The 13,705-nt window shown below is 53.5% G+C and overlaps 1 protein-coding gene across 1 annotated transcript in view; it reads left to right on the top strand.

Annotated features, from left to right (window-relative positions):
- Positions 1–3,907: 3,907 nt before the first annotated feature.
- Positions 3,908–13,705, top strand: part of BIN1 (bridging integrator 1) — a 54,078-nt gene continuing 44,280 nt past the window's right edge. The window contains 1 exon segment of the mRNA XM_012727101.1: positions 3,908–4,151. Within this exon segment, the coding sequence (XP_012582555.1) occupies positions 4,068–4,151 (84 nt within the window). The 5' untranslated portion in view covers positions 3,908–4,067.

Here is a 13,705-nt window from a genome sequence, read left to right as displayed (position 1 = left end):
CTGCGCCACCAGGGAGGGCCTTGATGATTCTTAATACATATTGCAAGATTACTTTCTAGAAACTCTGTATCTATTACACCTTCAGAAGCAGTATGTAAGAGTGTCTGCTTTTGATTTTAAGTAACACAATCACAAAAAAATGAGTTGTTGAAGTTGTGAGAATGAGGTAGGAATGGTATGCCATTGAGTCAATGAACAACTTTTTCTGGTAATACTGAACTTTTAATCCTGAACTATTTCTCATGATCAGAAGCTCCAATTTTGTAAGCTGTCCATTGAACATTTTCATTTATATGTCAGTATCTTCATTTTACTTGATGAATTGTAAGAGTTCTGGTTTAATTTTAGGAAGATTTCTCTACTTTCTAATAACTTTAATTTTTTATTAATTTTATTTTCAAAACTGGAGTTAACTATTTTTTCTTCTGACAGTAAAAATCAAGGATCATCATAATCGAAAAAAATAAGAGACTATGGAAAATCATAAAGAAAAGAGTAAAAACCAGGCCTCTTCGATGGTGCAAGGGATTAAGTCTTTGCACTATGAAGTTATCTGCAGCCACTGCTGCATGGAGTTAGATTCCTGGCCCGGGAACTGACCCACATGATGCAGCAGACCTTTCCTGTCTTGCCCACTGCTCCCCTCAGCAGTTTGCCTGTTCTGCACCCCACTCTGTCTCTGGTGAACCCTTTTACCAGCTCCCCCCATCCCTGCACCTCTGGCCTAACCCCAGTTCTTGTATGAATAAATAAATAGATCTTAAAAAAAAGAAAAAAGTAAAAATCTCCTACATTCTTGTTCTTGGATTTACATCAACATTTTTGGAGTATTTTCTTTCATATTTTAACCCTACACGTTGAAGGGATTTTTTTTAAACATGAAGGTATTTTTGTTTAAAATTTATTTAATTATGTGGACAAGAACTGGGATATAGGCAAGAGGTGAGGGAGGGGGTAGGAGTAAGAGGATCCATCAGAGACAGTGGGGAACAAAACAGGCAGATGGACTTAAATACACTGCTGAGGGGGAGCAGTGGGCAGGTCAGGAGAGGTCTGCTGCGACATGTGGGTTATTCCCTGGCAGGGGATCAAACTCTGCTGCAGTGGCTGAGGATAATTTCATAGTGCAGTGACTTTACCCTTTGTGCCAGCAGGGAGGGCCACTGAAGGAATTTTTTTAAGTTTCAAAGATTTTGATTTATATGTATTACCTAGTTAGCATTTTTTTATTTTAATAGATTATCCAGTGATTTTGCGCATAGAAAATCTAATCTAGAGATCAGATACAGAGTAACCTTTAAAGATAGAGCTGTGTTTTTAGTTATGAGGACAACAGCATATTATAGCTGATTTTGGAAGTTAAAGAAAAAACCAGTCCAATGCTTTCACCTTAACACATAATTCCTTTATGCATGGTTCTCCTGAGGTTTTGACCTTGAGCCTTTATATTTAATTTGAGGTGTTCCAAGTACATGCATAATTTCCTATCTTTTTCTTTATTCATAATTATAAATATCATGTTGCTACCTGATATCTTCAAAGGTTGTTTCAAGTGAGTACCTAATGGTTTCTCTGGAGGCTGTGCCATTTAGCTGATCCCATCCCCAGTGATAGCCATTGAAGTTGCTTCCAATTTTTTTTTTTTTGTCCAGTAGTCTTTTGAAATACTGAAATCCTGCAAGGCAGAATCTCCCACTGCTTCCTGAGGCTGGCTGTAATGTGCTGTGACTTTTGTGTGCATATTCATCTTTCCTCAGAGGAGCCTTGGGAGAAAGTGCTCTTAAGAGAATGGCCAGAAATACATACATACATACATACATACATGTATATATACATACACATATGTATATATGTACATATACATACATCTCACTCTCAGAGAGTAATTGTAATAAAGTTAAAAAGACCATCAACTGGCCCTCCCTGGTGGCGCAGCGGGTTAAAGCACAGCACTGAGAATCTAAAGCCGCTTCCGCATGAGTTCGATTCCCGCCTGTCCCGGAGGTGACCACATGGCGTGGCAGACCTCTCCTGACCCGCCCGCTGCTCCCCTCAGCAGTGTGCTTCGTCGATCTGCCTGTTCTGCTCCCCACTCTGTCTCTGGTGAAGCCTCTCACCGCCCCTGAGCCTCTGGCCTGTACCCCAGTTCTGTATGTACAAATAAATAAATCTTAAAAAAAAAAAAAGACCATCAACTAACAACTATAAACCAGAGACATTCTACGGGGGAGGAGAGGGGAACAAGATCAAAATTGGGGTGGGAAGAGCACAAGGGATTATGGCAATGGCACATGGGTGAAGCGGTGGTGGGAAGTCCACGGGGATTGCAACTGAGATGAAAAAATGTACAATTGAAGAAAGATACAAACATATATATAAGTTAAAAAGAAAAGATGATAAAGGTAAAATTAGGAGGCTTGAGACCAGAGATGAAAGCATGTTGAGCTTTTAGGAGAAAGCTGCTTTAGAAAGACAAGCTGTGCTATTTAGGTTTTGCTTTTGTAGCTCCTAAATTGGGCATGAGTTTATAATGATTTGACAAAATGCTTTCTACTGGTGCTTTTTCTTGGAAGGTGTTTCCCTGGATCAGTATTGATGGTTTTTAATGCAGAAGACCTGGATTTGGATCTCTGCTAATCACTTGTGCAATGAAACAACTTCAAAGCCTGTCTGTCTGCAAAAATAAGATTAATAATGGGGTGGGGGCTGGTTCATAGGCACAGAGAAGTAATGGAAAGAAGTAGGAGTAGCCAGAGAGTGAGTGCTTGTGGCTCTTCCTGGCCAAGCAAAGAGAGAACTGGCCCTGTGAAACCAGGTTGAAGAATATTCCTGGGCCTGTTTGTATGGGAGTTTTGATGAAAGGGGGTAGTGTGCAGGGACCCAGACTTGGATCCTCTGAACTCACTGGAAATATCTGCTGTGCTCCTCTCTCCCTTCTACTCAGTTCACAGTCCCCAAGACCTGGTGAAGGCCCTGCTCCAGGCTCCATGGTAGCAAAGCTCTACTCACCATTCACAGCAGAAGCCAGGATCTGGAAAACTGGGTGGGTCCAGCAGACTCAATACATATTTATTAATTTCGAATATATGTTATTGGACTGTTGGCAAAATAGTTCAACAATAACCATTTCTTATCTTTGAATAGTGATCATTAATCATGTTTTCTTCCAGCCAAAAATAGAAGCCAGCCCTGCCTATAGGTTTGATCTGTGGTTCTGGGTATCTCTCTGCCTTTGTGAAATACCAGTAAGAGAGCACCTAGCTCAGTGGGCCATCCCTGATAATGCCCCTCAGGGCACTGAGCAGTGCCACACACACAGTAAGCACTCAGTCACGTGAGGCTGTTGTAATGGCAATGACGATAATAATAATAATAAACAACTGGAAGTTCAAGTGCTTTGGACTAGTACAGAGCGGCCTGGGACTAGGCACAGGACTCGGGATTGTCCCAGAGACACCCAGAATACCCAGATGCAAAAAGCTGAGTCGACAGCGGCTGGAGGCAGAGCCCGATGCTGAGCCAGAGGTCAGCGGGGAAGGAGAGAGGGATCGGATGCGCTTTCCCAGCACCCACTGCCGCACTTTATCTCTGGGTTCTGCCAGCACCACTCCCCTCTATCCGGCCTACTTTCCAGGGTTGTGGCGGTGACTCCTTGGGAGGGGAACCCGGCCGCGGCAGCGTCCGACCCAGGATTGTCGCGGTAGTCCCCGCCCCGGGGCGGTGACATCGAGCGTCTCCGCAGCCCCCCGCACCTGCGCGCGCCGCTCCTCCCCCGCCCGCCCAGCGGCTGGGGCGCCGGGAGTGGCCCTTTAAAAGGCCACGTCTCGTCCGGAGGGGGCGGGCGGGGGGCGCTGACCGTCGCCTGAGGCCCGGCCCCTCCCCTCCCCCCTCCCCCCGTCCCTCCCAGGGTCCCCGCGTCGCTCGCGCGCTCTCCAGGCGCACGCTCCGCCTCCGTCAGTCCGCCCGGCTGTCTAGTGTGCGGCGTGGAGCGGGAGCACCGCGGGACGCGCTGCCCAGGGCTGGGACTGCGAGATTGGCGCCCGCCGCCGGGCGAGGCCTGAGCCGCGATGGCAGAGATGGGCAGCAAGGGGGTGACGGCGGGGAAGATCGCCAGCAATGTACAGAAGAAGCTCACTCGCGCGCAGGAGAAGGTGAGCCGGCCGAGCCCGGGTCGCGGAGCCGTCTGGGACACCTGGTCTCTCCGCCCCCACCCCCGCCCCCGGGCGCCGTTCCTCACTCCTGGTCAGGCGCTGTCACCTCCGGACCACAGCCTTTGAGGTGCCACCGGCTGCACCCTACGGCGCTCTGCACGCCCTCTGCGGTTCGTGTCCTCGGCGGGGCCTGGAGGGGACGCAGTTTTCCCCTTACCAGCCTCCCCACCCCCGCCACAGCTGCTTTGTACCTCGGTGGCAAGTCTGCGGCGAAGTGGTGGCCCACGCTCCCGGCACTTCCCGGGGCGCGAGGTCCTGGCTCTCCCTGCGCGGGTGGCCGAGAGCTGGGGGACTGGGAACGAGGTGGCCTCCTGGCCTCTCCTAGCCCATGCGGACCCTGCAGGCGGGGCTGCGTTGCGGGCGCTGCGGGACGGAGCCGGCCCCCATTCCCCAGGGCCTCTGCTCCGGGAATCCCTAGTACCCTTGCCCAGCTCCAGGCCTCAGGCGCTTCCTGAGCCCTTCGGCCCCTCGGGCCCCTCGGCTATTCCACGTTTTCCCCAGCCTGCCCAAGGAGGGATGGGGTTCCCTTTCCGAGAGGTTCCTGCGGACTGGGCGCTCCGGCCTGGCCCCCGGAGAGCGGAGGGCTGCGCTCCCTGCGGGGAGGTCCCCTCGCCCGAGCGCTGCTTAGCGTTTCCGGCGGCCGGACAGGGGTGGTGGCTCTGACTTTGGGAACCCCGCGCCGGGCTGGGGAACTGGGCGGAGGAGGCGCGGCGGGCGGTGGGGGCGTGGAGGGCCCCGCTGGAAATCTGTCCGCCTTGCGCGGAGAGTCTCCGGCCCTCGGTGTGGGGACTGGAGCCGGGGCTTCCCGAGGCACCCTGACTGTGCAGGAAATGTAGGATTGGAGGGCATGGGTCCGTGTCGGCTCTGCTTTCTATCCCTAGCCACCTTTGGTTTATTAGATTGGATCACGCCAGCTGCTGACGCCACTTCCCCTGCCGACTCTGACTCTGAAATGTGATATTTCAGAAACTGCGCTCTTGCCTCGGTGGACCTCCGGGCGCCCCCCACCCCTGTCCGCGTCGGCCCCTCTCTCCCGCCCATCGAGAGGCCAAGTGGGGACTAAGGGACTGGCTGCCCTTCCTCTGGGAGGCTTGTGGCTGTTTATAAACAATGACTTTTGCAGCTGAGACCTGCGGGCTCCCTAAGGATGCAGTCACGTGATCGGGAGTGTGTGTGTGTGTGTGTGTGTGTGTGTGTGTGTGTTGGGGTGGGGCTGGGGTGGGGGGGCGACTAGAGCTTCCCCTGAGCCTGGCTAACAGTCCTGCAGCTCATTCTTATGGTCCGGGACTAAGGAGGCAGAAGAGCCTTCAGCCTAGCTCTAGATCTGGGCGGCCCTAGCTGCCCAATCCCTCCCCCCCAGGACAGGAGGAGGGATTAGAGTTCCACAGATAGCTGGCTGGGGGCTGGGGAGGCTGCAGTCGCCCAGGTTGGGGGTGGAGTGGCAGATGCTGCTGCCCAGGCTTCCTCCCCACCCCCTTCTCAGGACTGGGTAATCCATCTAGGTGCCTGGAGCAGGCAGCTCTGGGAGAAAGCATTTCCTGCTGCTGAGGGGCCCATGGAAAATGAATGGGAAGCAGAGGGTTAGCTGAGACTAGTTCCCTGCCCCCAATCCACTGATGTCCTACTGTGCCCTGGCTCCCCTTTGCTCTTGCTGGGACCTCTTCACCCTGATTGGCCTCATTTCTACAGCAATATCTTTCCATCATTTCAGGAGCAATGGGCATGGCCTGTGTCCCCTCTATATAAGTGGCAATATGTCATCACTGACCCCACCCTTTTCAGCCCCATGTTTTGTGGCTTTGAGCAGTTGACTGATAGCTGGCTGGCCTGGGCCAAGAGCTGGCCAGCCTGAGCCTACAGGGTTTCTTGACACTGGAGCTGCTTAGTGCCACTCTGACCCATGGACACTGGGCTAGGAGATGATCTCCCAGCAGAAGCCAGAGCAGTGGGGCGGGCTTGCTGACTGAATCGCTGAAAACAGCCTTCCTTTCCTGCCTGCCCTTGGGCTCTGCCCCAATCTGTCCTTTCTGCCATTCTGTGGCACAGAATCTATCACGCCCAGGTGCCCCTGACTTGGCTGACCGTTCATTGGCTTGATGTGGCCTCATTCAGGGCCAGCTTTCCCTGGCAGTGGTCTCACAGGCAGCCCCCCTCCCCCCTCCCCCTCCAGTCCCCAGAGTCCCCTGCCACAGCACTTCTGTGCCCAGCTCCCTGCTCACCACTGCCCCCCCCCCCCCCCCCCCTTGCCCCTTTACATCAGTGAATGATGGGGCAATGTCCTGTTGTTCTGGAAGGGTATTTCCTGACTTAGGACAAGCAAGGCTTTGTTGCAGATAGTAGAGATACTAGATAGTATCCCCATAGACATGCCTCATCTCTCCTCCTCCCCTCCATTTCTCCACTTCTCTTTCTATCCAAACATCCACCAGGACTCACTGGATGACATTGTGGTCAAGGAAAGCTAGACTCCTCTGCCTTCCATGAATTCTGCTTGGCATACTCCTCCACCTGCCTGCCTCCTGCGTTGCCCTGGGTGCTCCCTGAGACCATGGCGCTCACCTGGCCCCAGCTCATGCTGAGTAACTCCTAGGAACACATTGGCTGGGGACCCCTGAGCAGGCCTGGGGGTGGGCTGAGGGTGCAGGCAGCTTTAACACTTAACCTCATTTAGCAAATCTTGCTTGGCTGTTGCCCTGTGCTGGGCCCAGGCGGAACTTAGGCGGGAGAGAGAGTACACAGGGCTCTGTGCTGATTGTTTTCCAGCTCCTGGTATAAGGAGGCCCCAAGATGACACCAGCAGGGGCAGCCAGCACATCTGTCCCTGCTTGTGGCTAGCCCCAGCTATCGCCCCAGTTACCCAGAGTGCTGGTGCCATGTGTCTGAAGCCCAGGCCGGGGCCCCGTGAGGTCATTTTCTCATGGTGTTTGGCTTGCTGGACCCTCTATAAATGTCTGTGCCCATTTTTGGGCTTCAGAATGGTGGTTGGGCGATTCAACTTTGGGTGGAACTGGATCAGATGACAGAGAGGATTAGAGTTGGCGGGCAGGGCCTCTGGGCAATGGTTGGCATGGGATGGTTGGGGAGAAGGGACAGTTGGGCGCCGGAGTGAATCTGGCCTCTCGGCCCGGTGATCCACTACCCAGAAGTCGTGGTGGAGTGTGGTTAGGGGAGGCGGACCTGGTGCTGGTGGAACAGGGCTGATGAAGAGCAGGAGGAGAAAGGCCTGGCAGGGGCAGGAACGTGCTTTCTCTCTCCTCCATGGGATGCTGGCCCTGACTCTGCTGGGAGGGGTGCAGGTTGCTTGGTGGGGAGGTCCAGCTGGGGGAATTGGGGCTCAGGGCTGGAGGAACAGATGCTCGCTAGAGGGAAGGCGCAATGGCAGTTATTTATAGAGCCCTGACACAAGGCCAGGACGGTGCTGCTTGTCTGGAAAGCAGGGTCTCTTGGCGCAGGAGCCATGTTGGTGACTTCCTCGGGAGGAACATGGCCTATCCTCACAGCAGCTTCATGAGTAGCCATGCCACCCCTGGAAGCCCACCTGTGGCCCCAGGCTCCTTCCACCTCTCTCCTCTCCCTGCCTTAGTGAAAGTTGCCTCCCTCCATCCCACATTCTCTTTCTCTTTTCCAACTCCATGCCCATCCTTGTTCCTGAGTATCTGAGCATTTTTCTTGCTCCTCCCTTGTGTTGCCCTGTGTTCTCTTTCCTTCCATATTGTCTTAAACTCTCTTTCCTCAGGCCTCTGTAAACTTTCTGTACCCCTCCAATTTGGACTCAGTTACTTGTGTAGAGAAACTCGAACTAACTTGAATCGATGGCTCATCTTGCTTGCTGGAGGAGGCTCCTGAGTATACCTTCCTTCCCTAAGTGGGGTGTGTATGGAGGCTTTGTGGATGTTGGACTAAGGATGAGAGCAAGGAAGCTTATCCTCCAGATGTCTCTGGTCCAACAGACCCTCAGTGGGTCTGCTTCATGCCAGGCTGTTCTACCCATGGACGTGCAGAGCCCCGTAACTCCTGGGCTTCATGGCCCAAGAGCAGGAACTCGGGGACACGTGTGGGTCAAGGTGAAGGGTGAGAGCAACCACTTTAAGAGAAGGGGTGGGGTGGGGAAGTCAGCAGTATGGGGGTGGCAGGAGTTAGGTTTGGGTCAGATCTAGTTTTGAATGTCGGGGATATTTCTGAATCCCATGAATTTTCAAGAAACCGAGGTTTCAGTTCTTTCCCCCCTTTCCACACAAATGACTGAGTCCCCTTCTCACCTTGGCTGCCTGGTTTCTGGCCAGACCCTTGCCTTGGGCAGGCAATGGAAGCTCAGCTCACCCCTTATAAGCTGTGTGATGTGGACAACGTGAGGAGAATGCTCGAGTCCCTCCGTCTGGCCTTTACCCAAGGCCAGGCCTTACATAGTTCTTTGACCATGATATTTTAGGATTCCTGGGTCCTACCCTGTACAAGATATCCTGTATCTTGCCATAAAAGAGAAGAAAGACCACATGGTGCCAGAGAATGCGTGGGTTTGGCAGGCCGGCTGTCCAGAGCTTCTGACTGGGCCTTCTTGAGCCCTGTTCTCTCATGTATAAACTAGGAGGTGGTGATGGTTCCTCTTCACATGTCCATAGTAGAGAGTGAGGCCTCAGACAAGCGCCCAGCGCCTAGTGCGTGATCCCTGGTGCTGTGGTGAGCCCGCACTGCGGTTCCATCCCAGCCCAGGCCTCTCCGCAGCCCTCAGCCTGGAGTGGCCATTGCATCGCTACAGACAGCTAACCCAGTCGGAGTCCTTAGCTTATTAGGGAATACAGTGTCCCATTCCTGGGGTGTGTGTGCGCTGGGGAGGGCGGTTGGGGTGCCTGCAGCAGGGGAGGGCTTGGACGCAGAATCACATAGTTACATAGTTCCAGGGTGACTCCTGACCCACGGCAAGTTTTTTCCTTTCTGCGCTTCACTTTGGCCAACAGTACAGTGATCATGGGCTTGCTTATTCTTGAAACACATATTGGGTCCCCACTCTGTGCTGGGTGCTGTAATAGGCGTGGGGGAGAGAGGGATGAATGAAACTAAGCCTTTGCCCTTAGGGAACCTATATATTTATCTGGCGAGCCAGGAAAGAGAATGACATTGTTGATGGCAGGTGACTATAGGATCAGTGAGGCAGGGGTGCCTTTAGCTTTCCTGCAGGGGGATTGATTACTGACTTCGCCTTTCGCCAGTGTTCCCTGTCTGTCCCCTGTCTGACCCTGCTCCCAGAGCCCATGCTGGGAATGCTGGTGAATGTGCCACTCACACAGTATTAGGGGTGTGTGAGCTGGTGGTGAGATGTTAAGCCAGAAGCTCTGGTCTCCAGGTGAGAGGGCATCTGGGAGAGGAGGGCTTCCTGGTGGCTGTCACTTGGTATGTTGTGTTTTGTTAAAGCTGCCTTTAAAAAAGTCTTGGAATAAAAGCTGCAAAGAAAAGGACACCAATGCTTAAGTCACTCAGCAGGGTACTGAGAGCGGGCAGGCCTGGGCAGATGCAGCCTGGCTGGCAGGGGACCTTGCCCAGGAGGTAGGATGGGCAGGTGGGAGGGGCCCCTGAAAGTGAAGGGAAAGGCAGCAAAGCTGGCCCCTGTGGGGGCGGTGGTGGGGGCACTTGCAAAATTTTCACATCCAGCAGTGACTTGTGGTAGAAGGCACCCAGGCCCTCGCCCCATGAGTTACTACCTTTGGGGAAGTCATGTTGACCTTTCGAGCCTCGGTTTCCTGCCTTGAGACAGGGGTGTGTGCCGTGGGAGCTGGTCCACATCTGCTGGGACGGCTGCTAACAAAGGCAGGGCCTGTGGCTGTGCTCCCTAGCGGCACCATTCTTGTGCTGTTGAGGGGCACCTGGCTGACATCCAGGTTCCCTGGGTCTCCCCAAAGAGGCCTCACTGTTCTGCACTGGCCCAGAAGCTGACTTCATGTCAGAGGTCAACAGGGTCAGGGCTGGGGAACTGAGAAGGGAAAGAAAAGCTCTCCTCATCCAAGGGAAGCTGTTGTCAGATTTGGACTTCATAGTAATAGCTGTGAATTACCACACCCTCCCAAACTTCTTGTTTGATTCCCACGCCATAAGAAAAAGTGAGGCTGAGCAGTGGCCCTTAGGCTATCCTGTCCTTCTCCTGTCACCTCTCCTGTCACCCTTCAGGGCTGGGAAAAGGCCGAGGCCTGCGTATGGTTGCTTGACTCCATGAAGCCCTCCGAGACCTATTTGTGGGGGAATCATTGGCAGATTTTAGTCCCCGGGAGTTTTTCTTTCCCCCTGGGTCTCTGTCTGGAGGTCTCTATCTGGGGATCCTCTTTTGGGAGGGATGGTGGGCTCTGGGGAGTCTGGAGGAGGGGATGGGGTTTCCTGGTGCAGGTCTGAGAGACAGCAGTTCTTGCAAGCAAGGACGAACAAGGCCGTGTGTGTGTGTGTGTGTGTGTGTGTGTTCCTAAATATAAAATCTGCATTCAGCTGATTCAATATAAAGGAACACCTTTTATTCTGAGATTGCATCTATTTTTATGTTGTTGCAACAGTGTTCCTTTTATGAAATGATGGTAATACTTGTTTCTTAAGGCTCTTGGGAGGAAATTGTCATGCCCCTGACCACACACACACACTGGGAAGACTTCCTGGTGTGGGAGCTGAAGGCCTAGGACTCGCTGCTCCTAGGACTCGCTCTCCACTCTGGACAGCCCTGTGAAGCAGGGAGACCGCCGTCCTGGTCCATGCTGAAGGCACACCTTAGTGGCCTGGGAAACTTGGGCTTCACTACACAGCAGCTTCTCCCACCGTACAATGACTTAGGGCAGATGGGGCTTACCTGAGTTGGGGGGCTGCAATGTCTGAGCCCAGAAACATGGGTGCTCAGGAGTGGTAACTGGGCTGGGACACAGGTCACAGTGTGGAGGGGAGGGTTGGCGATGGGGCGTGGGGAGCAGCCTTCAGGCTTCAGAACTGCTGTGGTGCCTGTAAGTGGGCATTCGTGCCCCTGTGCTATGACTGAGCCTGGGGGCATAGCTGGGTCGTCCCCACTGCTGCCTTGGTCCTGTGAAGGGCAGTGAGCTGCAGATACCCTCCCTCTGTAATATGAGGGCCTAACTTACGGCAGAAGGCTGCAGTGTTGTGTGGCCCCAGCTGCATCATGGGGCCACCAGCAGTTGGGGCCACAGTCACACGCCAGGTGTATGTGGGCGGCTGGTGGCAGGTGTATGTGGGCCGCTGGTGGACTGGGGGGAGGGGCTCTGGGCTGGGCTCTCAGATCTTCAGAAGCCCTGCAGCCCACCCATCTTGGAGCCCCAGGGCCACCTTTGTGGGGGCATAGCCTTGTGGGGGGATGCTCCATTTTTTTATACTGAATTAGCTCCTCGAGACTGATGACTGTATCTTCCCTGCTGTCCATTCTCTTGCTTTTGGCATGCCCATTGTGGAGGCCTGGAGGTGCTGAGGAGACTGACAGAGGACCTTCCTCTGCCCTCAAGGAGCTCCCAGCCCTGCACACAGTGCCCATCACACAGTGCTGGGACTAGAGCAGTGGTGCAAGAGCCCTAGGGCCCTGGGGAGCCTTCCACCAGCAGGGGTATTCAGGGGTGGCTCTTCAGAGGAGGTGGCATCTGAGCTAGATTTGAGGGCAAAAGAGGTGGGTTGTGGGTGGGGAGGGATGAGGTCTGAATGGGAAAGGATAGGTGGAGGGGGTCCAGGACCTGATAGGCTGAGAGGGGCTGACAAGAGCCCCTACCTGTACAGCCTTCTTCTTCAGGTGTTGCCTGAGCCATGTTCACCCAGTGATTCACTGTTGCTATGGGAGGATCCTGGCTTTTTGAGGAAGAGGAGGATGCTGGGGTTGAGGGGGTGAGTCCCCCTGAGGGCGTGATCTTGGCTTTGGGCAGGTTAGAATCCGCTCATGCCCAAGGAGGCAGCAGGGATCTGAGTCAGGGCTGTTGTCCTGGAATTCCCGCCCCCCCGCTGCCCCCCCCCCCCAGGTCTGGAAAGGCTGAGGTATATATAGCATCTATCACTGGCATACCTGCTTCTCTTTTCTGCATCTCTGCTTGAGACCCTTACGCTATGCTAATTGTGGGGTGACAAAACCTGGGAAGCTTGGCGGCTTTGGGCCTGTCAATAAATCCATTCACTTCTCTTCCAGGCATCCCATGGGGCCAGGCCATTGATCAGTAGTTGGCCTGCCCCCCATGTGGGGCGTCTCCTTGCTCCTGGGTCAGAGGTAGAGATAGAAGGGTCACGTCAGCTGGTGGGGACCCCAGACTCCAGTTGAGACTTCTGGGTGAAGCGTGGACGGCTGTAAGGAAATGTGAGGATGGTGTGGGAGGGATGGGCAGTGCTGGTCAGTGAAGGAGTTGGGCCTTCCATGGAGGCCCTCATGTAGAGGTTGTGGTGCCAGAAGGGGGATGGGGTGACAGGTGAGACTTTGCCAGTCCATCCCCTTTTTCCAACAGCTGCTGCTGCTTTCTTTGGACCCTTTGCTCAGCTGGCCTCTTAGGATTCTCTCCAACATGCCTGAGCCCTGGGCGAGCCTGGGCGTGCCATCGGGCCCTAGGGACAGACCTGGCCAGGGCAAGGCCCCTCCCACTCCTGCCTGCTCCCCTTTTGTGGATTCCGTTTCCCTGTTCTGCTATGGTGTTGGCTCTCTTAGGATGTCAGTTGATAACTATGGGTGGCGAAGATACAGGAGGTGGGGGAGATGGGGGTGCCAGCTCCAGCAGGACCAGTGGCACTGGCCAGTGGCAGGTGGGAGACTGAATAGGGGCAAGGGAGACGAACCTGCAGCTGAGGGAGGAAGAATGCCGTCTAAAGCCTGTTCTGGGGCCCACAGACAAGCTGTGCCCTCTGAATCTGAGCCCTGACTCTGCAACTGGGAACCAGAGTTCCTGCCCTTCTTGGCTTGCTGGCATGTGGGTTGTTCAGAAGGAAGCGAATGTGAGGGGGCCTGGCCCAGCGGCGGTAGGGGATTCTGACACCAGTGTTCTTTCCCATGGGGCATCTTAGGGAAGCCCCTGAAAACTGTTTAAAAAACTTAATAACTGTTTAAAAAAAAAACAACAAAATTAAACTGATTACAATTTAAAGATTTTATTGACTTTAGTTAATGATTTGTGAAAGGGCCCGCATCCCATTGCATGGAGACAAGCTACCTCGAGAGCTTTTATAGGCAGAAGGGAGTGGGGACAAGGAAATTCTACTTGTAAAAAGTGGGTAGGTCAAAGCAAGGTCACCTTCCTTTCGGGGACACAGAGGTCTATTAGGTAGGTGTCCTCTTGTGTGTGTTCAGGTAATTCTTGATTGACCGGTTTAAGATTCCATTTCTGGGAGAGCACAACTGTAATTAAGTCTTGGTTTGGTGACATGGGATTTAGCCTAAGGGACTCCATTTTGGGTTTGTTGTTGTTTCTAACAGGACTCACAAATTTGAGCCATTCTGGTTTTTGTGTTTTGAGCTGTTGTCTTTGCTCATGACAGGATTCTTTTTTTTTTTTTTT

Source organism: Condylura cristata, unplaced genomic scaffold (genome assembly GCF_000260355.1).
Source record: "Condylura cristata isolate star-nosed mole 26May11 unplaced genomic scaffold, ConCri1.0 scaffold00002, whole genome shotgun sequence".
In the NCBI taxonomy this organism is placed as follows: domain Eukaryota; kingdom Metazoa; phylum Chordata; class Mammalia; order Eulipotyphla; family Talpidae; genus Condylura; species Condylura cristata.
Note: the sequence above shows the minus strand (reverse complement) of the source record. Positions and strands in the feature narration are given on the sequence as shown.